This window comes from Cebidichthys violaceus, unplaced genomic scaffold (genome assembly GCF_023349555.1).
Source record: "Cebidichthys violaceus isolate CVI_PGR_0920_01 unplaced genomic scaffold, fCebVio1.0.p SCAF_11, whole genome shotgun sequence".
In the NCBI taxonomy this organism is placed as follows: Eukaryota; Metazoa; Chordata; class Actinopteri; order Perciformes; family Stichaeidae; genus Cebidichthys; species Cebidichthys violaceus.
In genome coordinates, this window is record NW_027176274.1 from 14,473,351 (window position 1) to 14,500,718 (window position 27,368).

The window sequence follows — 27,368 nt, forward strand, 5'->3', positions numbered from 1 at the left end:
AGGGTTATTCAGGCGTCAGCTCAATGGACTTCATCCCCCACACTGCCTTGGGGCCATGTCAGATTTACAGTTATCCATGACGGGCTCTTATCGGGGATTTGGAGCGGGACTTTGCAGAGTCATCTAGAATATTGGCTGTATCAGTTTTTATCCCCGCTCAGAAAAACAGCAAGAGGCCAAGGTTGGGATAGCACGAGTCACGCACGGAGAAACTTTCAGACGAATACAATCTCACGCACACACATTCCTGACATATCCTGCTGGGATCATAGCGATGCCCTGTCATATCAGAGTATGTAGACAGCGAGCTGACTGCAGTGGCTTTTGGGACACTCCTACGCTACATTAGGCCTGCAGTCACAGCTGGTACCACTCCGTGCCGCTCGGAGTCTTATCTGTTTTTACAATTACACTCTTTAAAAAGCTCAGTTTATAGTTTTTAGCATATGAATTAGAGGCTCATTTGCATATGTTGCGGCTGAGTTTGAGATACAAATTTAAATCTAAAAATAAAATATTTAGTATTTTGTTTTTTGAACTGACCATCAAAGAAAACGGGCAGGTGTTATTGCAACTTTCACAACAAAGCATTCAATTAGATTTCATTTTGGCATACAGTTTCCAGGATTAGTCCTTGTATTAACAGACATGACAATCAAATTCAGTGTCCAATTTGATGTATTTCCTGCCGAGAGGCTATCCTTCCTCTTACATTGTACCTTCAAAGTGAAGTCAATAATCCCATTAAAGGCAGTTGAAGCACTCTACATATTTACTGTAAGGCAGTGTCTCTACTGGGTTAAGTGCAAGACACGGCGAAGCTCCCATTCTTGTCTTTGAGTCCAGTGCAGTGTGTTGTTTTCCACTGCAGCATGTTCACTCATCCCTGCAGGCTGTGTTTAAGAGCCATTATGCCAGCTAACAGACCAGTCAGCAGGCCTTGGATGTGTTTAGTGATGTGTATTCTCTCATGACATTTGGAGTGCATAAATGGACAAAGTGTTCATGTGGCGTTTTATTTTTCCTTGTCTCTGTATAGGACAGCCGAGGCTGTGATGGCGCAGAGTCGCAGCTGTGAGCAATTCATAATCAGGGCTATTGTCCGTTTACCTCCTGGCAGTCAGCCTGGGGCAAAAGGCTACACACACTGGGCGTCTGTGGACCATTCTCATGATGAAACACTACACTCAACCTTTGACCAAGGTGACGCTGATTGATGGGCAGGTAGTCCCAGCACAGTGCATGGTGAGCCATTGGAAAAATTTTTTCTAAAAACGGAAAGGTTGCTCGCCATATCCCCACGGATTTAACCAAGGGTACGTAAAACACACTACTGCATCGCAACTCAAATTTTATACCATTCAGAGGTGAGGTGTCAGAGATGTGGATGGAATACCTCTGTTCAAAATCACTCCTAAGTGAGCTTGGTGTAACTGATTCTGACATTTGCTGATCCAAACGGATGTAGAACGCTCCCTTCTTTCAGCCTAAAATTACAACAAGTGGCAGTTGGCTTTCTTGGTCACGTAGTACGTTGACGATGAAATTGTGCGCAATGACCGACAAACAACAGAGGTCACACAATGGGAATCAAGAGACATTTATATGTACAATAAGTCTCAAAAAGCGATATAATTTTTCTTCTCATGCCATCAATATGTGCAGTGAGTCGGCGGAAAGTTTACAGAACAGGTCAATAAGTCCTTTACCTGGTTACCGTCAACCCAGACCTGACAAGCTCATACATACTATACTTTGGTGTGGCCGTGTGCAAAAAGCCATGTCACCTCCCTGAGCTCAAAGCCATCACGGCAGAATGATATGCTATTACTGAAATAGTGTCAGTTCCACAGCCTCGTTGTCATGACACATCACCGTCCAATGAGACAGATTTTAGGGGAATAAAAGGGGAATCCTATTTTGATGCCTCGGGTTGATGACAATTTGGATCGATCAGGCTGCGCTCGTGTTGTTTTTGTCATTTTTCTGTTGTCTCCAAGAATGTCCTTCATCCCACAAAGCTCAGTCCAACTAGGCATGCTTCCATTCAGGTGTTTCCGATCCAAATGGACGCTTTTCAGAACCCGATGGACCAAGTCCTGAGTCCAGATTTTCCCATTGATGTGCCCTCTATGGATGTCATGTCAGGGTGGCCTCTGTCCTCAAGACAGGAAGGAATCAACCTCCAAACGTGTAGCATTGGGGAATATTGCTTAGGATGACATCAGGTGTGTTTGAGAAGAATGGGGGAATGTTGTCTGTCCAAGGCCACAATCGGTGGTTTATTCGGTTGACTGACGACTGCTGCCGCTTCATCTCTAACTTCTACAGTTCTTGACTGATTTCTGCTGAAACTCTGATTCAGTCCAGTGGCCAGAGCAGTGTCAGCAGGTCTTTGAGAGGATCCATCGAGGAATGAGTCGAATATATAATATATAGACACACAGCTGAAAGATACTAACTCATTTTGTATCTTTATTTATATTTATTTAGGATAGATAGCGGGGTGGTGAGGTGGTCTTGTTGTAAAAGTTATATTGCTTCGCTGGTGAGAACATCTAAATGTCAAAACACACCGGCAACATATGTTGTGTCACAACCCACGCACCCATTGTTTTCTATGTAAGCCCACCTACCGGTGATGTCACATCAATTGGTAGGGATATCCCACTGTCTCGTTTCCCAGCGTATTGTGTAGAGTTCATTTTCCCTCATTGTGCACGTCTTTTTTTTTATCCCGTGTACCGTGTTCACAATATGTTGAACTTTTTTGATTAATCCATTATTTGTTTTTCAATCAATTGATGAGCTCGCTTAAAATTAGAGATGCCTGTGTGAAGTTACCGCGGGCCAAAAAGTTGACTTAAAATCCTTCACTTTGTGTTACAGCAGCCACAAAAATGGAAACCATTCATCTGACTCTGAAATCTGAACGAGGGAAAAAAAAAAGTCACTGTCAAATAAGCTGAGAGTTTTACCTAAAAAAAGACTGATTCATAGATCCATTTTGCCTTGAGCTAATCCATTTGTCCTTTAAGAAGAACTTTTAAACACCTTTTTTCTGTACCTTTTCTTCTTGATCCCTCCATTCTCTTGCTCTTAACCATGTTTGACAATACATGGCATTGTTCTGTGCAGACCACCAGGTTTTGTGCATTGTTCTTACCCATATTTAACATTCTTCAGAGTGGCTCTCAGCCTGCTACAAACTGGTAATTGGGTTTGTGAGCAGACAGAGATCCCAGTCAAAGAGTCACTGTCTTGTCTGATTAAAGTTTAGGTCTTTATGGGCTAATCTCCAGCAAAGAGGCTGGAACAGGCCCGCTCAGGTCTGACTGGTGTCGGGTCCGGGTCGGACCGAGAAGGAGACGATTGGAGTATGACGGATGGACCCTGACAGCTGCTCAGAGTCCCTGCGAGTGAATCTCACGCAGTGTCAGCACGGTCTAGGTCAGCCCACTGCACAATCACATCGAGGTGAGGAGACATGCTGAGCAGAATGCCTGGGGTAAAAACCCTCATTTGCAGCAGCAGAGCATACACACTCCAAGATGTGGGTCAAATACGACCTGTGTATTAACAGCTCAAACATCCACAGACGTGTGTGTGTGTGTGTGTGTGGGAGTATGTGTGTGTGTGTGTGTGTGTGTGTGTGCACTCACGCCACAAATATAACAAACCAAAAAACAGCAATCTACCCCAATTGATATCCGATTCTGCGGAGCCTGACTGTTCATTAAAACCATGAGCAGTGCAAAGCGTGGCGCAAAGAATGACGGAATCAGAGACACATGCAGCTTCCACACCTTTGGGAAACTCATTAGTCCAAGTAATACGGGCACATGCAGACCCCACATTGAATAATTGTAGGATATTGGAGCGCTATAAAATCCGGGAATCCCTTCCGGACATTGTGGGGGGGGGGGAAATCAATTGAACATCTGCTTTACTGTCTCTTGAGGGCTAATCAAGGCCTCATAGCTGATCCTCACCCATAACCATTCAAGGTTGTGGAGCCAAATTCCCTACTCTTCCTGCAATCCGACAGAAACAATAAGAGTATTCCCATCTGATACCAAATGTCCAACAAACACTTTACAAAACAGTAATCCATTGTCTCTAACTTTCTTTTCTTTTCAGAGTTGTTCTAAAAAATGTTTGGTTTGGACTCAACAATAATAATAACTACCTATGAATGACTTTGACCGAGGTGCAAGTAAGAAGCCAAAGGTGGTCACTGCAAGGTAATTTAATAGCAGCCATGAGAGTCCAGCTGCTCCATCTCTTTCATCCCCAGCACATGAAGACAAATATCCCAAACCTTTGAACCAGAAAACAATCACCCGCCAGGGGCTTTATCAGCCAATTAATCTCCTTTACTACCACATTTCATCTTTAACGCAGACACCCAAACCGTCATCCCGTTCAATTTGTCTGAGACTAGTATGGGGAGAGCGATAGAGTAAGGCAGAAAAATGTATTTGAAGATTTAAAAGAAACAATGCAGTATATGTATGTAAAGGTGTCTGTGTGTGGCCAGAGAGAGAGAGAGAGAGAGAAAAAGAGTGAGAGAGAGAGTGAGTGAGTGAGTGAGTGAGTGAGTGAGTGAGTGAGTGAGAGAGAGAGAGAGAGAGAGCCCATGTCCCAGATTACAAGTTTAATGTGAGCATGTCTGATTTTTCCACATGGCTCCAATTATAATCTTTCTGGTAGACAGAGAAGCCTTTCAAAGTGTCATTAAATAGCCAAACTGCCCCATGACACTGTTTCACCTTTGTAATATTGACTTTACTGCTATCGATGTTTGGCCGAAGGACCCAGAGGACCCACTTGAGGGATCTGATGGGCTGTCCTGTCCTGTCCTCCACGGACCAAAGCGCACAACCACACAGGTACTCACGCATTCACGTGAGCAGTCAATTACTTATTAAGGACCCATCAATAGTTGAACAGATATCGAGTTTAATTCCCTTATTTTGTTATTGTGTTCTGTAAGAGAGTAAGCTTGTTATTAAAGCTAAACTACCGAAGCCATTATATACTGTGACTTAGTTGGATGATAAAAGTGCCGAAGATTTTCTCAAGACAAAATTGCTGAATCAATTATATTTCATTGATCTTTTTAAGCAGTCTCAAGGGCCTGATCAGGCTAATAGGCTGATTTAACTGACATGAGCGTGGCCTTGTGTCTTACCTTTTAATTTAGCTAATCACAGGTATGATTACTGTCTTGAACAATTAGCTCCGGTGACCAGGTGTCTCTGTATAGTCTTTTAAAGACAATAACTTACTACTTTAAATGTTGTACATGTTCAGACACTTGGTACATTTTTTTGAACATAGATTTACGTACAAGTGTTCGGGTCTGCTTTTTCAGACTTTTACTGGCAGCTGGAGGTTGATAATTAAACTTAGGTGAACTTTTGCCACGTTGATCAACAGCAAGCCATCTTGACTGCGCTGATCTTTGAGGCAACAGACAGCCAAACAGTCCAAAATGGAGGAGGCTATCGCAGCTCGTTAGCGATGTTGCACGACCAGTTCTATTTAATCTAGCCAGACTATATAGCCAGATTATATACTGCTCCACAAAAGAAGAATGGTCTGCAGACAGTTCCAAGACATTTTTTATGAATTTATTGTACCTTTAGTGAGTGACCAAGCTAACTTCATTTGGAGAGCTTTTTTCCCCATCAGTAAGTCTTCCTCGAGTGAAAGGATGTACAATCCTAGCACAGTGCTTCAGCTACAGTACAGCTACAGCCAACCAGCCACTGCAAATCCGCCACAGTATATGGGTAAGTGTGTCTGTATTCTATGTCACTGAGCATCTCCTTTGCGGGTTGAAGCACATTATTTATTGATAAGTTGCCCTTCTGCTCTTTGTACTGGTGTCTGTCTAGTGGGTGTGCTTCCTTCAATATAAAACCTTAATCTAAAGGTCAGTTCTTAAATCTTCGAACATGCCCAGTCATGTCAGCAGTACAAACACACACACAACACACACACACACACACACACACACACACACACACACACACACACACACACACACACACACACACACACAAACAAACATGCACTTTCCTGAATGCAAACAATTGATTTTAGTATTGTCTCACATGATTTTACTAGTGTTAAACTATTATGTGAATACCGAGTGCCAAAGAAGTGCATTATACACTGTTACGCACAAGGCCTACTTTCTCTCTGTCATGGCAGCTTGTCTTCACAGTGTTGTAATGGACTACCTGAATCCCTATATGTATTCCTGTCATGAAAAGCTTCTACGTTCAATCTTTTTTGCTCCCCATTTTCTCTTTTGACCTTTGCATTTGTTCACAATTGATGCTCAATTTGCTGGCATTTAGAGACAAAATGAGTTTCGCAGTAACCCTTGGTGACCTAGTCACTGAGCAATTGGATCATTTGGTAGCTGTCAATCTCTCTAGATTGTGGTAGGCCTAGCTAATTCAAAGAAGTACAGTGAATATCTTTTCATTAATTCAAATGATCTTCAAGTAAAACGACGGCAAAGTCGCACTTATATCTAAACTGCTCAACAGTGCTCCCGTTTTCTTGTGCGAGTCATTCTCACACAGAAATGGGAAGGGCATCGTACTTTGCAATTGCTCATCTCGATTGTTCATTTTTGCAACACAGAACACACACACACACACACACACACACACACACACACACACACACACACACACATGCGGCAGCGAGACATCAGTATTTTCTAGTAGAATGATGCGGTTTAGTGTGCCGTGCAGCACAACGACAGCAATAAACAACAATTAAAGTTTTTCCACCAGCTAAACACAATCCAACAGTGACAATCATTGTGATTTAAGGTCTAGACTTTGAATTTAGTGTAGACAGAAGTTCATAAAAGAGCCGTACAACAAAAATGATTCACTTATGTCTGTGAAATTTTCCAGAAGCCTCCCAATTAAATCAATGGCGGTGCCAGCCATTGATGGTTGGCGGCTACCATGAAATGCAGACACAACACTAGAACATACCCACACACATACATAAACAAACAGCCATTGAAACGTATCAACATACACAGGGTGCATGTGCAGGCTTCAGACGTACAAGAAAGGAGGTGTGTTAAATACCTGAGCCTCTCTTAGAGACGACCTTTACACTCTTGGACAGTGTGAAGTACAGCAGGATCAGCAGAGGGCTGGGAGGTCTCATCTTCCCCCCCTGTCCTCACAGCCTGAAGGAGACGACACATGTGCAGGGCGATGGAGGGATGGCAGGAGAGAGAGAAAAAGAGAAAGAGAGTGGTCAGTCACCGCTTGTGCAGGAGATCATGCACCTCCTTGTTGCTTTCTAGACAAGAGTAAATGTAAGTGTGGAGCGATGTTCTTCTCAAACAATATAGGCAAACACACTTGGACACTCACATTAACATAATACTTTGCAAAATACCCTAGGGTATCTTTCTTGTAATGATTTCCTCTCATGATTGCAATTGAGACGTGTTATCATGGTGGGATATATTTCACGAGAAACCATTCCCTAAGATGCTGACGAATCAATAAAGAAATAATTACATGTGTAAGAAACACCACTTTAAGTAGCCAGCTTCATTAAAAACAGGGGGGACCTTGAAGGGAATTTCAAATTATCACCCTGTGACTCGCAGAGATGCGGCACATATCCCACCCATATCCCTTATCGACTCATACATCATATTAATTGATGGAGGTGACTCCTTCTCCACTCTTCATCTTCTCTGAGTAAATGACATAATCTAACATGTAGTAATTACCTTCTAATAGCCGGCTCCTGAAATAGAGCCGTTGCTGCTGTATAAATTTGATGTGAATTAAAAAAAAAAAGAATACACTCATCAAAGTAACATTTTATTAGCTTAGAGAGCTAGCCGATGGCAATACCCTTCAAAATCAACTGTAATAAAAACCTTACAGATGAAACAAAACACACATGAAGACGTTAGCAAGTGAAATTACTGAAAGTCTATAATGTTAGACAAGGAACAGCAAGAAGGCAAATAAGCATATCATTAAAAATGCAGAACTATTCCGGAAGGTTGGGTAGAGACCCATTGCCTTGTTTCATTTCAAACATAGACGGCAGGGGAGAAGCAAAAGGTGACAGTGGTGGCGTTATCAGAGCCCTCAATCTACTACAGCTGCCAGTCTGGGTAGTTGTATGTGTCAGAGGCACCAGACAGCCAAACACAGTAAAGTGATTGGAGGAGAAGAGCAGATTCACCAAAAGCCAGATCGCTGTTTCTGTCACTATAGGAAAAGGAGAACACAACAGACAGCAAATTAAACTGTTGAACCAGAAAGGACATGACGAGGGCCATGGCCTTTGGAGACAGAAACTAAGGGCACAGAGAGCCAGAGCCAGGAGGGACCCTGGAGTCTGCGGCAGGTCACGTGCACTCCGGATTAGCATAGCTAATGAAAGGAGCCTCTCTCAGTGTGTGTTTACACGACACTCGCAAGGCCCGCTCTGAAAAGAAGCCTTTCTCTCCTCCTCCGTCACATTCTACTCAGAAACAACGCTCAGTCGATAAACACCGCTCTGCCAATAACATTCTGGCAAATGCCACAGCTGAAGGATTGGCGCCTCTTTGTTTGGCTAAAAGGCCTTTAAAAACACTTGCCGATAAGCTGGTCCGTTCTAATTGTGTGTTTGTAGCTGCAGTGGTAACCCCGCGGTCAGTTTATGGCTAAGTGCACACACAAATCACCAACCACAAACACTCTCAACGGCCCAAATCCTTAAGAGGGCCGGTCAGATTTCAATTCAATTCAGATAAGAGACCTAAATCTGATTGGCCCCCGATATTCCTCTTTGAACACGTCCAATGACCATTTCTTCAATACCGTCCCAGAATTGTAACATGATAAGGACAATGGAGGGACTTGCGGCTATAAAAAACACGATGATAAGCGTAAAGAATTGAAAAGTCAAGAAACAATTTTATGGAGACCATAATCACAATATTTAGTTGTCCATTGCTGCGTACTGAAAAACACGGGTGCACAGTGTTACTACCCCCTGCTCTTTGTAAAACTCCTTAACCCTAGTACAGCCCTCTTAATGGACTTGTCGAACGCATGCTTTATTATCAGCCAGCCTGCGGCCTTTCCCTTCTTCTGGTTTTTACAGCAGTTGGCATCCAGCTTATTGGTGCATTATCGCTGTCTTTCTCTCGCTGAAAAGATATTCAAGATATGTTGACTCATTGCCTACATGTCAAAATTGTTAATCATAACATGTCACTTAAACTAGTATTAAGTGTTAAAGCATTATTCTACTTAAAAAAAGTTTTAATAATTAATCAATTTGAGTTTATTCCTTGTGGTTTGATCTGTTTTAAAGAGTTTGTTGTACAATTACACAATTTAAATCAAAATAATTGCATTCTGGGGCATCCGGTTAAGACGAGCACCATGTTGTACAACCGCAACATCCCAACTTTGATTCAGACCAGTGACCTTTGTTGCATGTCTCTGTATATTGTGTATTTCCTGTCTCTAGACTGTAAGCTGTCCAATAATACCAAACTCACTGTATTCCAAGCTGCTGATACAAGTTGATTTACTTAACCTAACTGAATGATTGACAGGTTGTGTTTCTTTAGCTGCAGAATGGGGAGCTACCCCCCCCCCCCCTACCCCCCACCCGTCACAGCCTGATTCAATAGAACAATGCCAGCGACACTCTTCTGTGTCCCAATCATGTCACGCCTTCACAAGCTCAGTGGGCTGTTGGTCCTGCCAGCCATGACATCACCGGCCTGCCATCCTCACACACAGAGGGGCATTGTGCACCTTGCACGACCTCCCAAAAACAGGCAAGCGCACTTTGTCTCCCTTCAACTCTCCTTCTCCACTCCCCCTCCATTCTCACCTCAAATAAGTTGAAACTGCTGCACAAAAAAAACAACTTCCAAGAACCCAGAACAGGTTCTGTAGAGCAGCCTGCTCGTTGACGAAGTGAGAGTCAGTAGACACACACTAAACATCAGTCTGTAGACACCGTAAAGCAGCAGAATTCCTGTAAAGGATTTAGTCATTAAAAACTGCAGTGACTAAGTGGAGAGTGAAGCTGTTTTTTCTAGGTTTAAATAACATAGAAGTCACCTCTAAGGTTAATTTCCCCCACAAGGCCATGCAGATAGCCTCGCAAACAGGAAAGATCTAGTGAGTTTATTTAAACTGTACAAGACAGATCTCATATTTTAATTCTCCCAGTGTAACTGACTCATCTGAAACTCGTCTGGCCTTGTCTGAATGTATCTGAATACAACATATGAGCTCTATTGTTTCCAGGGCATCATGGGAGAAAAAAAACACAATAACGCTGGGCTGACATTGCTCATCGAAAGCATCGCCCCAAAACCACCCAAAGCAAAATCAAACACGAAAAAGGTTGGTGAGAATACATATTCTTAAAACAGATTTTTTTTAAAAAAGCACTGCACAGAAGTAACAAGGAGCACAGATATATATCCTCTGATTGTAATACGACATTCTGGCGCTGCTCGTACGGTTGGATACGGCCAAGCTGTTTTCTCTGAGGCGTCAGGAGCAGGTGTGTTTGAGGAGGCACACACAGAGGCATGGCGTGATATCCACGCTTCAGCGATGCATGAAGCACGCACACATCATCACACACAGTAGCACACATGCCGTTTGCCTGCTGCTTTTTTACCAGAAAATGAGGGGCATGGCCCTGCACTGCCTGCTGACTCGCCCTGACAAAAAGGAGCAGAGGAATTTACTGTCTCTTGCCATTGTTATGGGACTGTATCTCCCAGGATAGCTGTATCTCCTCCCATCTTTTTCCCCAAATTCAATTATCACCTCACGCTAGTTGCTGCTGGCCCACTCCCTCTGCTGTGTGCACGCGGTGCATGCCTGTGCACTGTGGCCGTGCACGTTACTCACATATTAGTTTTTTTTTGTCTCTCTATATCTGAACAGGACACACACATTCACACATTACAAGGAGAACCGAAAAAAACAGCTCTGTTGCTGTTGCTATAGCTCGCAGTTCCATCTTAGGACGGAGAAGGAAACCTCCGCCATCTTGGCACGGCAAGCTGTGGATGATTGATCATGCGATTTAGGGATTTAATCCAATTTGACGGCAGCGCGGTCTTAGGTAGAGTACATCTTCCTGGCATTTGTTAGACGTGGCTCTGTGGCCGACAGGACCAAGAAATGCAGACAGCTAAAATGTGCATCTGAAAAGAACACATCTGATCGCCGTTTATACACACAGTGCTACAGTCTTTTTTTTTTTTTTATATTTTACTGTGCAGCTGTATTTTCATAGTATATAAATGGACAACTAAAGGTATGGTATTCAACAACAACTTAATTGAGACTAGTGCTTCAAAAGGAAGTCTGTTTTTCATCTGTCTCTGCTGGTTACAGCAGATTACTAAAGAGTGCACCGCTGTATGAACACAGCTGTAGATCCAAGGAATTGAACTTTCTCACACTCACACATTTCTAGACCAGTAGTGGTTTTTGATCTATATTTCATGAGGAATAGCTGCAGAACACTCAATGAAAATTCGGCAGGTGGAAAAATACTCTTCAGTTGCATTTTGATCATTACCCTGTCGTCATGAGATGAGAACGTGTACATGTATACCATCCGCCGTTCTAGGAACACTACATTATTTATATGCTTGAGCAGCCACTGAGTGCACAGAGTAACCTTTAAAGCTATGCAGTGAGAGACATAAAATCACTGATAATATATCATGGAGCCGGTTCGGCACTGGAGTCAAACACAGCAATTTAAAGGGGATAAAGTGAAAGTGAAAGCAAGTTTGTGTGCAGATGCAACTCTCTCACATTCACCCTTATTCTCTCTCCATCTGTAGTTTTAGTTATGCCAACATCAAACATGCAGAGCAGCCAGAAACAAAGACAAAGAAGAGTAGTGAAAGCACAGAAAGCACACACACACACACACACACACACACACACACACACACACACACACACACACACACACGAGTGAGTGAGTCAGAGGTGTTTATGTGTGTCACTGTGTCAAAGACATTCATGCTGGGATTGCTAGTAAATGGCACAGCACACTGCAGCTATGCTTACTGTATTGTGTACCTGTTCCTTCGTCTGTGCCATGTGGCATGCATGAGTGTGTGTGCGTGTGCGTGTGCGCCTGTGTGTGTTTGCTCTGCGGTTTGCCAGATGTGTCACAGTTTGAGTCAGGTCCCATGGGTATAATTTTGCAGCAGTAATGTGAATCACTGCCTCAGAATAAAAAAAAAGAAGCTTGATGGTATAGGCTGAGCGAGCATTCTTTAAAACGCGTTTGACCGCTTTTGACCATGGGCAGCCCTCGTTAATCTCCAGAGGCCGGCCATAGGTGGTTAGAGTTAACGAGCAAGGTGCGGTGAGCTATGCCCAGCCTCAGTCCCAACATGCACCTCTTCGCTGAGTGAGATTAATTACCACACATCTCTGAGCCAATCCAAACCCCCGCCGCTCCCCGAGCCCCGGTCGCAGACGCTCCGCTACTGGACATACACTCACTGTAAAAGAGCACATTCGGAGCGCATGAAATGCAACGCTGCGCGCATGACTAATTAAAAGAGCTTTGAGGCAAAAACCGAAGCCATTTGCACATGATTGGTCAAGAGCACCGCTGTGGGTTGTTGCCAGTGAGTTCAGACACATTCCACCAGCAGTGGAGCATTTTCCTCCAGTGGTTGTTGATTGCTTTCAGCTAGATTCCCCCCGTGCCCATTGTCAACTGTCCAAGGATGACTGGCTGCAGAGACACTCGCATGCTTCCAGTCAATGCTGCCTTTGATGGAGGGCAGGGGCCGACACTCTCCTCACCCATTTAGTCTACACACCCCACTGGGAGAACAGGAACCACCACTGACACACAGATGGACTAAATATACTGTCAAGCACACACACATCCTTCACATGCATATGTACATGATACAAGGCTTATGATTCAATATATTGTGGGGAGGGTTTCAATATTGTAAGCTAGGAAATATATTGCGACTTTTAAAATCTAAACTAAATAAAGTAATGACATCTTTAACACTATGGTTATATTATATTTGTGTTCTAGGTTACAGGTATAGTTAAGTATAATAGGTATAATGTGTAACTGTGATAGTGCTGACTGTTTGGTGTGCATGAGTATGAAAGTTTACAGTATAGTAACTAATGCCATAAAACACTGATTTATTGTAAAGCACACTTACAGTAAGGCTGTGTTACTCTAAAACAAAGCACAGTTACTGTAAAAAAAGTATTAATAGGGAAATAAAAGGGTGTTGTTTAATTAAGTATAATAAATGCCTTACAATGTGTTGTGTAATACAAATTAAGACATCAAGTCGCTAATGGACCCGTCTGGCATGTAGCTTTGGTGTGGATAAGATGCACCTGCTCCACATCAAATAGACTCTCACTTAATGTTTTCCCCGTCTTCTGTATTTGTTAGTTTAGTCACACGAATGATGTATTAATGAAGTGGAACACAAGTCAAATATAAACACAATGTACAGTACATTTCTATCACTTTTCTGGGAGGACTAACGTCAGGCTTTACCATAAAACAAGCTGCCCTTATTTAAAATAATCATGTAGCCAAGCAACAGAGCCGGGCATTGTTGTACGTCTGCTATCCTCTCATCAACTGAAGTAAATGAAAACATCACCAAATGGATATTGATTGGTTGAAATACATTCTTATTATATCAGGCGTAGAACATTATGTCCTTCATTTGCCAAATTGCAGTCTGATATTGACAGCTGCTATTAGAGGGAATCCGAGTGTTCAGCGTAATGCCAACACAGTTTTTTAAAATGCGTAACTGTTGTTTTCTGCAGGGGGTGACAACGTGAGATCAAACACATCCAACTCAGATAATGGTAAAGAGGAAACTTCTCACAATGTTGTTTGGGTTTAAACTATGAGAGGGTGTGTGTCCCTCCTGCACCTCAGCTCCTGCTGCATGCGCCCGGGTGCAACACATTGAGTTTCCCTCTTGTGCGACCACACACTTGCTAGCAACCAGACTTTGAGGTTTGCTTTGTGAGGTTAACGGGCGTGTAGCAGACATTTCCAAATTCAAGTCAATGTTTCCTCATGAATACATATTTAGACGAAAACTGTCGGCCTGAGGGGAAACGTGTGGTTCTGGGGACCCTGTAAATTCATCGGTTTAGTTTGGTCACCACATAGTGCGCCGCTGTCTGGGACAAACAATAGCTGGGATTGCAGAAGCTTTTCCTGAAACACCTTTAATCCCAGAAAGAGAGAGAGGACTGTGGTTGGTTTTGCCTGACAGACATTACAGCTGCTATAGAGGAGCACGGTCCCCTCATGATGGATCAGCAGCCGCTGTTTACAGTGGACACGCACTGCCATATGTTGCAGACTGCACAAAAAACGACGACGGTGATAGGAAAAAAAGTGAAAGGTGGCATGCAGAATATAGCACGGGAAAAAAAAAGCCCCATACATTTGTTACGTTCCTCTTCTATCTAGCCTGCGGCGGGGAAATGTGCTGGCTGTGCCTATATTAGTGGAGTGTGGAGAGGCACTGCGGTCCATCCTCTCAAAACTGACAGGGGTGTCTTAAAACAAAGATCCCTGAGGACAGGAAATGCTGGCCTGAGCGATTTTCAGCCTGGAATGTGCATTTACGCCTTGGTATCCATGACGGAGTCTATCCTATTGTCTAGCGGAGCCATTGTGATGGCAATGGAGCCTAAATGAGGCCAATAATAGTGCCCTGCTTGGTCCCCAGAGTCTTGCCTGTTTAAAAATCGATTCTCTGCTTGACTAGGGACAGTCTGGGAATAAAATGAACTGGAAGAAATGGAGAGGAAAGTGGTGACGAGAGAGGGGGGGTTTGGATACAAAAGATAAGGAAGACATACCGCGAGTGAAAAATCCAGACACATGTTCAATTGTCAACTTGTTACTTTTGGTGTATCATGACCTACACATCACACGTTGATGTGACAAAAATAAAGTACAAATCAAGCTTTAATTGCTATCTCATGCATGCCTTGACTGTTTTATGCCTTTTGGATTGTTTTCCTCTGTTAAAATGTTACTGTATATCATGTCAGCTGTGAACTCCGTCCACCAAACAGAGCAACCTCTGTATGTGCTCTGCAGCACATTATTGTACCGCCCACAGCAGTTATTCCAACACTAACAGTTGCCAATCAGATCCCTTTATCACTGTTTATTGTTCTCCTATTGTTGTTTTTGCCCTATTTTATGCCTACTTGGCTGTATATAAAAGCTATATCTTTATGCTTGTTTAGCTTTGTTATCTTTGTTTAGCTGTATATCTATGTTATTGATCGTGGCACTTTGTGTTGGGAGATACAACCGGAGAAAGAAAAAAAAGGTGCCCATTTAAAGTCAGAGCTGTGAATCTTCTCTTCCATGTGAAATGCTCTGGATTGCAGCATCATGCTTGCTTGATTCCTGTCTGGCCTGGGCTGTGTCTATGACAGCAGGCAGGTCCTAAAGTAACTACTGCACAGATTGTTAGCCATTTGCTGAAGGTTTAATTCTGATGAAAAGACACAAAAGTCAATAAATCAGGATTCAGAAGTTGGGACCCCGCCTCATGTCTCCTCTTAGCTCTCACAATGTCCCCGAGTCCGCACATTAAACTCAAACAGTGACTGGAACTTCATTTGCCAAAACGTAATGATCATTCTGATGAAACTTGGCTACAATAGACTCCTGATGGCTAATGAAATAAAAACAAAATCCCACTGTTTTGGTGAAAATGAGCCCAAGGAGTTCCATAAAACTAATTGCAAAAAGTATCTTCAGTCATGCACTGAACACCAGGATGTACACAATAAAAAAAAATTCCACAAACTCAAAACACTTTGAAATCACTTTCAAAGTGTGAAATCATCATAAATCAAAATAAAAACAATGACCGTTCATGCCAGAAACTGAAGGCAACTTACCAAAGAGAGAGTTAACCTGTCACAGACTCGCGCTGAGGTGGAAAAGTCTTCTCTCCTTCTTAACTGCCTACTAAGACACCGAGATGCTGTCAGTTTTTGGCAGCGAAAGATATACAGGCTTCATTAGCAACTGGACCAATGTGAGCAAGTTGTGGGTGGTGCACAACAATAGCTACAGCCAACCAAAAAGCCCCAAACACACACACACACACACACACACACACACACACACACACAAAGAGAGCAACGGAAGGTGTGTGAAAGCCCTATTAAACATGATGAGGTCTTATTGAGCGGATGGTATCTCACACACTCGCTGGGGACGTGGGGGATGGGGGAGCAGGGGAGTTGTGGGTTGGTTGGGGGTTGATGTAAGGGAGGGGGTTCAGAGGATGTTTTATTCAACATGCACTCACCTCCTTATCCGTTTCTCATTTTTACACCGTCCCTCCACCCCGCCTCACTTCAGCTCTGTGAGTCAACTGCGCTCCCTGAGCACGTCTCAGTGACCTTCAGCCGTCTCAGACAAGCTCACCTGTTCTCAACACGACCCTTTGAAACAATCGGACTCCCAAAAAAGGGATCCGTGTCGTAGGTACAACTGGGGACGCAGATCAACCACGACAGACAACTATTTATTTCTTAGTGGGAATAATGCAGCCAAAGAGCAGCTTCTGTCATGTGTATGTCGAACTCATTGAATTGAAATTCTGCCAAGTCGTCCATGTATAAAGAATGCATACGTCTTTATTTCCAAATCGTGACCCACGCTATAATATCTGTCCTTAAAGACTGTGTAACATAAGACTACACTTTTCCATTTAAAGTTACAGTGCAAATGTACATGTAACAACGATATCCTACTATAATAACATGATATTGGATAGAACGTTTCTTTGCTCTTTAGCTTTACACATAAAAGGCTAAATATGGAAAAAGATACAATCAAAACAATCTGGCTTATTTCAATTAAACTGTTTAAACTGTTAGAAACCCAGAGTGGCTGTTCAACTTTCATACCAATTATCCACTTTGGCTGGGGATTCAACATTTTTTTTATTTCAAAACCTGGATGCACACACACACACTGACACACACACTGACACACACTCGGTATCATCGATTGTTCTCCGAGCATGGCTGTATCCATTCTACAGAGCAGCTGCTGTGGGTCTCGGAGGCCTGCGGGGGAGCAGTCCAGTTATCTCAGATGGAATCTTATTTCAGGATTTATTTGAACAGAAACAGAACAGTGAGGCAGTGAATGTGTATGTATGTATGTGTGTGTCCCTGCTGTGAGGTTATCCGAGGTTTTGTCAAAGGAATATGGAAAGGGCTTTGCTGATTGCTATCCTGGCCCATGAATAGCCACAGCTCTTCTGAGGCCATGTGTTCAGTGTCTTTTGTGTGGCATATTATAATTAGGTACATAATACTGCCATATAATGCTGTCATATGATAGCAAAGCACCGTAAAGAGAGCCAGAAATGAGGAGGCATACCGGGAGAGACTGGGTAAAGTCAGCTCACTTTCCCTCCCACCTCCCCCTCGATGCCATGCAAGGCCTGGGCAGGCTGATCTGCACTGGTGTGTGGATGGAGGAGGAGGAGGAGGAGGTGAGGCAGCAGGAGAGAGGGAGAGAGGGAGAGAGGGGGAGAGGGGGAGAGAGGGGGAGGGGAGAGGAGGGAGGCATGGCAGGGTCTGCAGGACTAGGAGGAGTGCCAGATCCCTGCTGGAGCCAAGAACAGGACTGACTGGGCCTGTGTGTCAGATCAGTGTGCGCACACACACACACACACACACACACACACACACACACACACACACACACATTCACACAAGCATATGCAGGATGAACAGACACATAGATGTCACTGACCTTCGACAAACAACACTGCAAAGTCACAGCTCTAACAAACTGAGAGACCAACGCTCACTGATCATCTCGTAAAGATCCACCATTTACTTTAAAAAAGCAGCCTGTTTGTGCCCGTTTATTATGAGCTCTCCATGTCCGAGAATTTGAGATTTCAGCTCACAGACGTCCTCCATGTCGGAGGACGTCTGCCCCTGCGTGAACTCGTTTGGACGAGTGTTTATTGAGACTTTTAACAGTTGGCTGGGACTCGCTACACACTCATTACCGACCGACGGCACTAATAGCCAGCATCCTGCACACACAACGTGAGCCTCCATCAGATCAGAGACGGCTGTTCCACACAGTGCAATGTTTATGGCAGTCCCTGCTCCCTGGGGACTCATTGCACCATAACACGGACCACTGCAGCTGATAAAATAACGGGCCAGAGTGTTCTAGCTTTAGGAGACAGTGGGAACACCTCTCATTCTTTCTTTGCTTCTCTCTCTCTCTCGCTCTCTCCCTTGCCAATTCTCGCATGACCTCGTCTGTGTTTTTTGTCTTTTCGCCTTTATAGCTCAGAACTGGGACCATCTGAGTGGATTTCAGAGACACGTTGACAAGCCAAGGAACAGAAAATTGAGATTAAGTCCCTCCTCTCCCTCCGTTTCTTTTCTTTTTTTTGTGGTCCAGTCCACCGAGAGGCTTATGGTTTCACTGTTGTGAGCAAATCTGATCCTGACAACTTTCTCTCGAGTAGCTGCCGGCTCTGAGATTTTCAACATCTTACGTCTCCAAGGAATGCTACAGCGGTCGTTGATTTACTTTCCACACCAATTAAAGGAGAAAAAAGAGATTAAATTACACCTGTGTATGCAATTCGTTCCTGTAAGACAAGCAATTTGCCCAGACTAAAGTGTTTGTATATGTATGTGTGTCACACAGTAAAGACCGAGGCTGTGTTTCCCTATTTTACATTCCTGCTCTCTTTAAATTTCGGTATGCTGTATTACACATTAGCCCATGGGACATTGGCAAGATCTTTCCAGAACGAATGCAAAGTGACATCTGAGAGAATGACTCCATTATGCTCGGTGTGGTCTACCCTCCCTGTGTTATGACAAAGCTGATGACAGAGACACAGCAACTTAAAAAGAATAAAGTCAGAAGTAAGATCTATTCAGACTGGTTCCCCATGCCAGATATGATCACGTGAGCATGTCCAGTTCTTCCAGTTCTTCTTCTACATCTCTTCGGTGATTTTGAGGTGAACTGCCCCTTTAAATGTCTTTCTAATGGCCAGCAGGGGGCAACCCCTCTGGTAACAAAAAGAAGTCGGATTGTGTAGAAGTCTATGAGAAAATGACCCAACTTCTCAATTGAATTATGACCTCAGTAAACATCGTAAACATGAGTTTATGGTCTCAATCAGTAGTTTCAAGTCTTCTTCAGTACAGCATGATGTTCATTTAATACATTTTGGTCCAATTTAGAGTAAAATAAACAATTAAGCAGAGTATGCTTTAGGGCGGGGCTACCTTGTGATTAACAGGTCGCTACAACAGCCTTGTCCAGTGCCTGAGTTGACCGTGTATTGGTATTAGAACTTTTAGAAACCCTTTCACACTTTTTATGGAAAATAATCGTTATATTTTGGATACTTGAAAACACCTCATACTGTTGTATTTCTTGGGTGAACATTCTCATGTGTGATTAATTAAAATAGCATGAATGAAATGCAGCCTCTGGCATTATAGAAGTGAAGTACTTACATGCATGTATACATTCAATCAATGTTGCAGTCCAACCTCCAAAGATTCCCCTCCCAGTGGAGCAAATGAAAGCTTGTATCCGGCTGTAGAGCCAATGAAAACAACCGGTCTACTTTCATCCTCTTCCCCCATTGATTTAAACATACTGGCCATTTTGCATGAAAGCCATGCATAAACGTCTCCACACATATATAAAGTCTCGCCTCGTGAGTAGAAAAAGACAATACTACTTTAGTCCCAATACTGTGACTGCTGACAGGTTAGTCTTTCAAATGAAGGGCCCAAGCTCTTGAAAGTGACTTTGACAGGCCTGACTTTGTGAACCGCATCGACAGCTGTCCAAGCACGGAAAAGAGAGAGAAGAGAAGTTTCCTGAGAAAATGCAGTACAGACTAGTTTTTTTGCACTGGTTTTAGACCTGCTTTTGTTTACATCCGTTGCCATTGCAATCTACAAGTAATGGACTGTGATAGCGCCAAACAGTCATTACATTTAATTATTCTCTGTGTTATCTGGGAGTGTGCACAGCTTCTTCGTAGATTATTTTATTTATCTGCTAACCGTTGTGTGCGGAACAACAGATTCCGCACGTCGTGCCATATCGAAGCAAAACAGCCGTTTACTCCAGATTCATATTAACGTAAAGCGGTTTGGCCGCAGTTTTCTCGACATCGCTATGAAAACGTTACATAGAGAAAATATTCAAGGATTGACATATTCATGTTGTCATATAGGCCAGTGTGTGGGCTCCTGCAGTAGAGTCTTCACCTGTTGAGTCGACACAACACGTTGTCCTCTGATTTGACTGTTAAAAAGGTATTTTCTGTAGCTATCCTGATGTCTACCGCTGTTCTAAAAAGCAGCAATTTTATCTGATATTTCAGGTAAGCTAACAAGCAATCAATTGTTATTATTTTTCATTTGCGTACTCATAGGGACGCTGCCCATTAATCAACATTGACATTTAGCAACATCAGTGCAAATACACTGGGTTTAGCTCAACAGCACCCACAGTCCCAACACAACTAAGACTGATAAATGGATAAAAAGCATCACACAGGAAAATCAAACTGGAGGTATCACAACACTAGACAAATTGGGGTCAATCTGTATGCATATCAGATGATTCATGAGTACACACCTGAGTAGATCTAAACCCTAATTTATGTTTGATTTAAAGACTAAGTTTGACTATCCGACAGTGATTACTGGTACGGAGAGAGCTAATCTGAAAATGCAGTTACGTGACTCGAATGTCTTCATGTTAAAAGACATTATTCCATTTAATCATTTATCTACATTATGACTGGGGAGAAGCTAATCAGAAATCCTGACTGTTAAAATGCCTGACTCATGCTTAACCGCCACTTGCAGCTCGCCGCAGTGCTTAACACCAGTGGTTCACCAGCGGCTGTGAACAGGTGCTGGGCCGCAGAACACTTGCTCCCACGCTGCAATAACATAGTAGCATTGGCCAAAAAAAAAAAAAAAGAAGCTGAATCATCCATAAATAACTTTATGGGCTGTTTGGGCAGTAGAACATGGTCTGCGTGTTTCTCCTCCCTCTCTGTCACTAATCAGGAGACAAAAGAAGGAACTAAAGAAGGTCATCAGTACTATAGATCATTATTCCATCATCACCCAATTGATAGCCAAGAATCTAAGTGCGCTGTGGAGCTAATAGACTTTTAGCAGGCTGGCTAACATGAGTGAATAAACATTTTACAAAGTATGTGGAGGAAATAAAAATATATAGTGTTGGTCTAAATCCTAGTAGTCCTCTTAACCTCTGTATCATCACACAGCTCAACTATCATTTAGAACTATAAGCGCCAATGCCTCAAGACGTCAAGCTTGCAGGTCTCCAAAAGGAGGCATTTAAATGCCGTCGTTCTAATTTGTGAGATGGAAACCAGATTTATTGCACACGTTTGGTTATTTTGAAGGGCAGTTAATCAAGCAGCATTCTCTCTGCGCTGTTTATTGTTCCTTTATTGTCAATCAATGTGACAAGGAGGAGATGGTCTTTTAAAACATGACCCTCCTTCAAATACCAATTCCAATAGTCCAGTGATGAAAACACGCTTGTGTGTGTGTGTGTGTGTGTGTGTGTGTGTGTGTGTGTGTGTGTGTGTGTGTGTGTGTGTGTGTGTGTAATAATGAATTAGCTCTCATCCGCAACCCATCCTCAACCTTTTCTGCAACAGGGACACAAATCCCCGACCTGTCCTTTCTGCTGTGATCCGAGAGGCCTCATCAGACGACGGATTGGCTAAAAGCTTCTATTCCTAGGCAGACACTGCTCTGTATTCTATACGTCTACGCGGTATTATTGTGTGATTGTATGCGTCCGTGCATAATTGAACATTTTGAACCCTTGAGCCAATATGCCTCAAATGAATCCTCAGCACCCGCATCAAAATGATTATTTCTAAACAAACCGTGTTTAATCGACTGCGTGCCTCCGCGGCCCTCTCCATCTGGAGGATGCTGTGTGACAGCTTCCCTTAAATTACAAATATCAATCTGCCACAGAGGGAGCTTAGCTGCCAGTGGCCTCATGGGGCTCCACGTCAAAGCAACCAGCCTTCAAAAACAAAGCCATCAAAAGCGCTGCGCCCGCTGCGACGCAACGTTCTGAGACGACCACGTTCATCACCTCACCAGTGCGACTGAATGGCTCGTGGCTCCTGATAGCAAAGATACCTGATGATACGAGCTAAACTGATCTGGCTTAGTAAGGAAGCCAAACTTGTTGGCGCAGTGTTGCTGCTCTGGGGGCAGCTCTACGTGGCTCCACCCCCTCTCTCCCTCCGCGGCGGGGACAGACAGACGCCAGCACCGAGGGCTCCCAATCTGCTGTGTGATCAGCGGTTTCTCTCCCTAAGCGTGTTTCCCCTCCTCGTCACCGGCTGTCTTCCCGTGGAAAACAGCACCACTTACACTTCATCCACCCGCTTATTGATGCACTTCACAGCGGGATCGCCTTCGAGGGCTCCTTGGGAAAGAAATGGGTCTGTGGGGTGGCCTAATTCAATCAGCGGTAGGGGAACACACACACACACACATCATTCATCACCACAGGACCAGTCCGGGACGACTCTAGCAGGTCTTCCTTCTTAAAGATGACCAATAACACACACACACACACACACACACACACACACACACACACACACACACACACTGCTGTGGTACCACTGAGCAGCTTTGTGAACCTTATAGGGGTTATGAACAGAAAAGCATTGCAGGAAATTGTTAGGTTCTCTCAGGGTTAATTTGATTTTACTTAGACTGTATACCGGTCCCGAACGTTGTATGTAGCAGGCATGGCGTGTGCCCTGTGCATTATAACAGACACAATTGGGTTTTTAACCCGTGAAATAAAAATAGAAACTTCCGCAGGAAAAATGCCCTTTCAGGCACGATCATCTCTATTTCAAATTTGGAGTCTCAATGGCACCGTGCTACTCTGAGGCACATTTCTAAAATGTAACGTGGAGTATGATATGTGGGCCTTTAAATGTGTCAGGAATGCGATGGCGCTGTGTGTGTGTGTGAGTGAGTGAGTGAGTGAGTGAGTGAGTGAGTGAGTGAGTGAGTGAGTGTGTGTGAGTGAGTGAGTGAGTGAGTGAGTGAGTGAGTGAGTGAGTGAGTGAGTGAGAGAGAGGAGCCATGAATTCAAATGCTGACAAAACTCTTAACACTGCTGTCAAGAACTTCATGTTCGGTGTCTTACTTTAGCACGTTTTCTACATTTTACACACAAGAAAAGAAAATATATTCTGTGATTACATTTGCATTTTTTACTAGCATGAAATACTAATAACTAAGCAGCATGGGCAGACAAAGCTGGTCCTCCAGTTATTACAGTCCTGTTTGTCGAGGACTTTTCTACAGCGTTGATTCGTTTCATTTTCACAAAATTTGATTTAAACATTAACTTTAGTACACATGATGATGTAATTTAAAGCAAAGCGCTGTTATTATACCAAGAGCAGTGCACACATTAAGCCCCGTTTTAATGTGTCAATTAAAATGGGTGACACATCATATTTATGAAGCATATTAAAGCACAGAGTGGTACAATGAATGCCATTATGAAACAAATACGATAAGACAACGCAGTGCCTGACTCATCAAAGTCCTTTCCCCCAATGTATGCTAAACGGTTAGAGCTCATCGCAGAGACTCAACGCTTCCTCATGAATGCCCTCTAATCCCACATACGTTTACTCGTGACACACTCAGAAACGGCTCAGTGGCATGCTCAAATATTTAAGCATCAATTGTAAGTGAAGCCGAAGAGACTCACTGCAGCCCCAGAACATTTCAACTTACAAAATCAGCCCCAGAGTTGAACAAAGGAGCTGTCGGTTTCAGCACCACGGACAGTTCCTGTCATCTTCCTTATGACGAGGCGCTGCTGGCAGCAGCAGTAGCAGCCCGACGGTTTTATCTGCTGCACTTTGTAACATCACACAGAAGTGACTTTAGGAATTCATTAATGCTAGGCCCCGCACTCATAAAAAAAAAAATTACACCAAAAAATCCAGAGTGACACTCAGACATATTCTTTCATGACTTTAAGCAACGTGGAGTGGAGATGTGGCTCACCTCCAACCGGCCTCTGACACGACGTCTCTGCCAGCACAAATAGATATCACCTGACAAACTCAAATAAATACAAATAAAAACACCGTCTGCTGCTCTGGTTAACGGAATATTAGAACGTCTCAATGCGGTCCAGACAGCAAACAGTGAGACAGCAATGTAAAAAACCTGTGGGGAGTAAAAAACCTGTGTGTCAACAATCCCAAAGAGTCCCTCATATGTGTGTGTGTGTGTGTGTGTGTGTGTGTGTGTGTGTGTGTGTGTGTGTGTGTGTGTGTGTGTGTGTGAAAGAGAGAGAGAGAGAGAGAGAGAGAGAGAGAGAGAGAGAGAGAGAGAGAGAGAGCATATCGTTTATACACTCACAGCACATGTTCAATATGAGCCCAACAGACACTGACCGACGGAGCACCAACGGTCTCTCTTCAAAACGACTTGTAGCCGCATCAAGAGAAAGAAAGAAAAACATCGATAAATAAGGCTGACAAGTCCTGAGGGTTGCCACTAAGGCGCATAAGTGGTCTGGCATTTTTTTTGTGATCCAGGCGCACTTCCAGAAATAGGACCATCATCAATCATCACTCAGACTCCTGCGTCATGCGTCGGCATTCGCGCGGTTCCACCCATGGGAGCGCGCCGCTTGTCCTCATGGGAAACTCGTACAGTAGGTCGAAATGGCAACAAACCCAAAGTCTGTTGGAATGCTTTGGGTTTAAGCAACGTGTCCCCAATACAGTGAATCGACCGTACTCATACGTACAACAGGCTTTTGTCAGGGCAATACAAATAATTAAAAAAATCACAGCGTGTGCACAAGTTTTGGCATCTCGTGTTCTCAGTGACGCACACAATCATTTCAAACGCAAGCGCTGGGAGTGTGTGAGGGCAGTGTGTGCGTGCACGTGAGACCCACACACAAACAGAGAGAGAGAGAGAGAGAGAGAGAGAGAGAGAGAGAGAGAGAGAGAGAGAGAGAACAATAAGTTTGTGTGGCGCAACCATTAAAAAACTTGGGTCTATTGTTAAATCGCTGCCTCAGTTCAACCAGCAGCCTATATCCCACGTATAAAGACAGGATTGTGCATAGAATAAGGCTTACTGGTAGACTGCCTTCAGGGAAAGCTGCCGCTTCGTTTACACCTTTATCTAAATCCTCTCCTTAGTGAGCTCCAGTGAGCCCGGCGGGCCGGTGTGTGTGTGTGTGTGTGTGTGTGTGTGTGTGTGTGTGTGTGTGTGTGTGTGTGTGTGTGAGAGAGAGAGAGAGAGAGACTGCACTGCAGAGGGCTTCTCCGGCATCTCCAAGACTGAGCTCATGAGCCAAATATACAAAATAGAGGCTCTCCGTCCAAAAAAAAGAGAGAGAGGCACTGAGATTCCATCTCTGCCCACTGCGACACATACCATTAGTTTAATTATTTACCTATTGCTTTTCCTGAATGTTGTAGCCTGTAATAATCTATATTCGACTTCATCTCGTTGCTGCAACAGCGGCAGATGCTGAACTTCTCCACCTCACAGCGTCTGACCAGCTCAGAAGGCTTTGTTTCTTTTTTAAAGCGGTGAATATCATCACATCTCCAGCACCGCGTGAGATCTTTCTTGGTGCGACTGTTCAACAGAAACCCAGAGTCACAGGCGGTAAATTCATTGCCGCGATAATCGAAGAACCGTATACACACACTGAGGTCTGCAAACTTTATGAAATGCTCAGGGGAAAAAAAGACCGTGTTATGTCGGTGAGCCAACGGGGAAAACTGGCCTACCTTCAACTCAATTCCAAAATGGTACGACGCCGTTTGTCAGTCAGCGGGGAAGGCTTTGGACATCACAACTCCGGGTCAATGGAGAAAAGACGTTTCCATAAAATGGGTGCAAGCCAGTGAAAGTCTGTGTCTCGGCGAGGTCACCCATTCAGCCAATCGTCCGGTTTTAAATCCAGAACAGAATAAATGGAGATCTTGTCTCTGTCCTTTGGGGAAGAAGTGCGCCAAGCGCTCTCCTACGCAGATGTGACTTTGCTCACTTGAAATAAAAAAAAGATGACGGGTTAGAAACGAAGAAGAAAAAAATGAATTACAACAACAACCAATAAAAATGTATACCAAAAAAAACCCGAGTGTGGGGGCGAAGCTGCCAAATGAGCAACCCCACTCCCGAAACCTGACAGCTGACTTTTACGCAAATCGTGCTCAATTACTGGTCCTCTCCTGGGTGCTTCACCATCCCAACACGCACTGGTCGGTGCGATCCCCACTCAGCAGCGCCGCGGTGAAGATGGGGGTGGGGGTGGGGTTGGGGGTGGGGGGGGTGGGCAAGAAATGTATGGATATAATGGCCAGATCCGATGGGGGGGTTTCCTCCACAGCTCAGGCTCTGTGCAGTTGCAATGCACACGACGGGGGGAAAAACAGGATCTCTCCCCGGTCCTAGTGCACCGCACACACGCCGTCCCCTGCTGGCTCTAAACACGCGCCGCGGCTGCACCTGCACTCTGTCATTTTCATCGATCCAAACAGTGAAATGGATGAGGGCGAAATAAATTCCGGCAGACACCTATAAGTCAACTCAAAGCTACAACGCTGAGCAGAGAGGGTCCTCGCTTGATGGGAGAGGGGAGGCTGGAATGGGAGGGAGATAAGAGAGAGAAGGGGGGGGGGGGGGGGGGGAGAGAGGGTGCAACTTCATATACTTATACATGAACCACGATACAGTCGGTCCCGTATACTGCTGATGAAAAGAGCTTAAAATAAAGTCTCATTCACGTTTAACGTCCGCGCTAATCAATGGACTCAGTGCACGACAGGGCGGGGTCCTAAATGGTGCCATCCTTTTGAGAGGAACACGTGTGTAGTTATAAGACAAAACACAGAGGTGTTAGACATCACGGGCAACATGGAAATCAAGCAAATGCATCTTTGAATTGTGTATTGTTAAAGTTGTTTGTGTTTTGTTTTTTTTATCAAAGCGGCCAGGATCCTTTAAACAAGACATAATGTGACAGCTTTTCAGCCGCGCTATCCTTCACCGGGCTCAATAGACTTATCGTGCAGACTCACAAGAACACACAGGGGCGACAGCTTCAGCTGAAGCAACTGTGCTGTAGCAGTTGTG

The 27,368-nt window shown here is 44.0% G+C and overlaps 1 protein-coding gene across 4 annotated transcripts in view; it reads right to left on the reverse strand.

Moving 5' to 3' along the window:
- il1rapl1a (interleukin 1 receptor accessory protein-like 1a) overlaps positions 1-26,821 on the reverse strand; it is a 150,971-nt gene extending 124,150 nt beyond the window's left edge. For all 4 annotated transcript variants that reach the window (XM_068705047.1, XM_068705044.1, XM_068705045.1 and 1 more), the window contains exons 1-2: positions 26,021-26,821; positions 7,128-7,231 (exon numbers count right to left, since the gene is read on the reverse strand). In XM_068705047.1, coding sequence (XP_068561148.1) covers positions 7,128-7,209 — 82 coding nt within the window. In that variant the 5' untranslated portion in view covers positions 7,210-7,231; positions 26,021-26,821. The remainder of the gene's footprint in view (positions 1-7,127; positions 7,232-26,020) is intronic.
- Between the last annotated feature and the right edge of the window lie 547 nt (positions 26,822-27,368).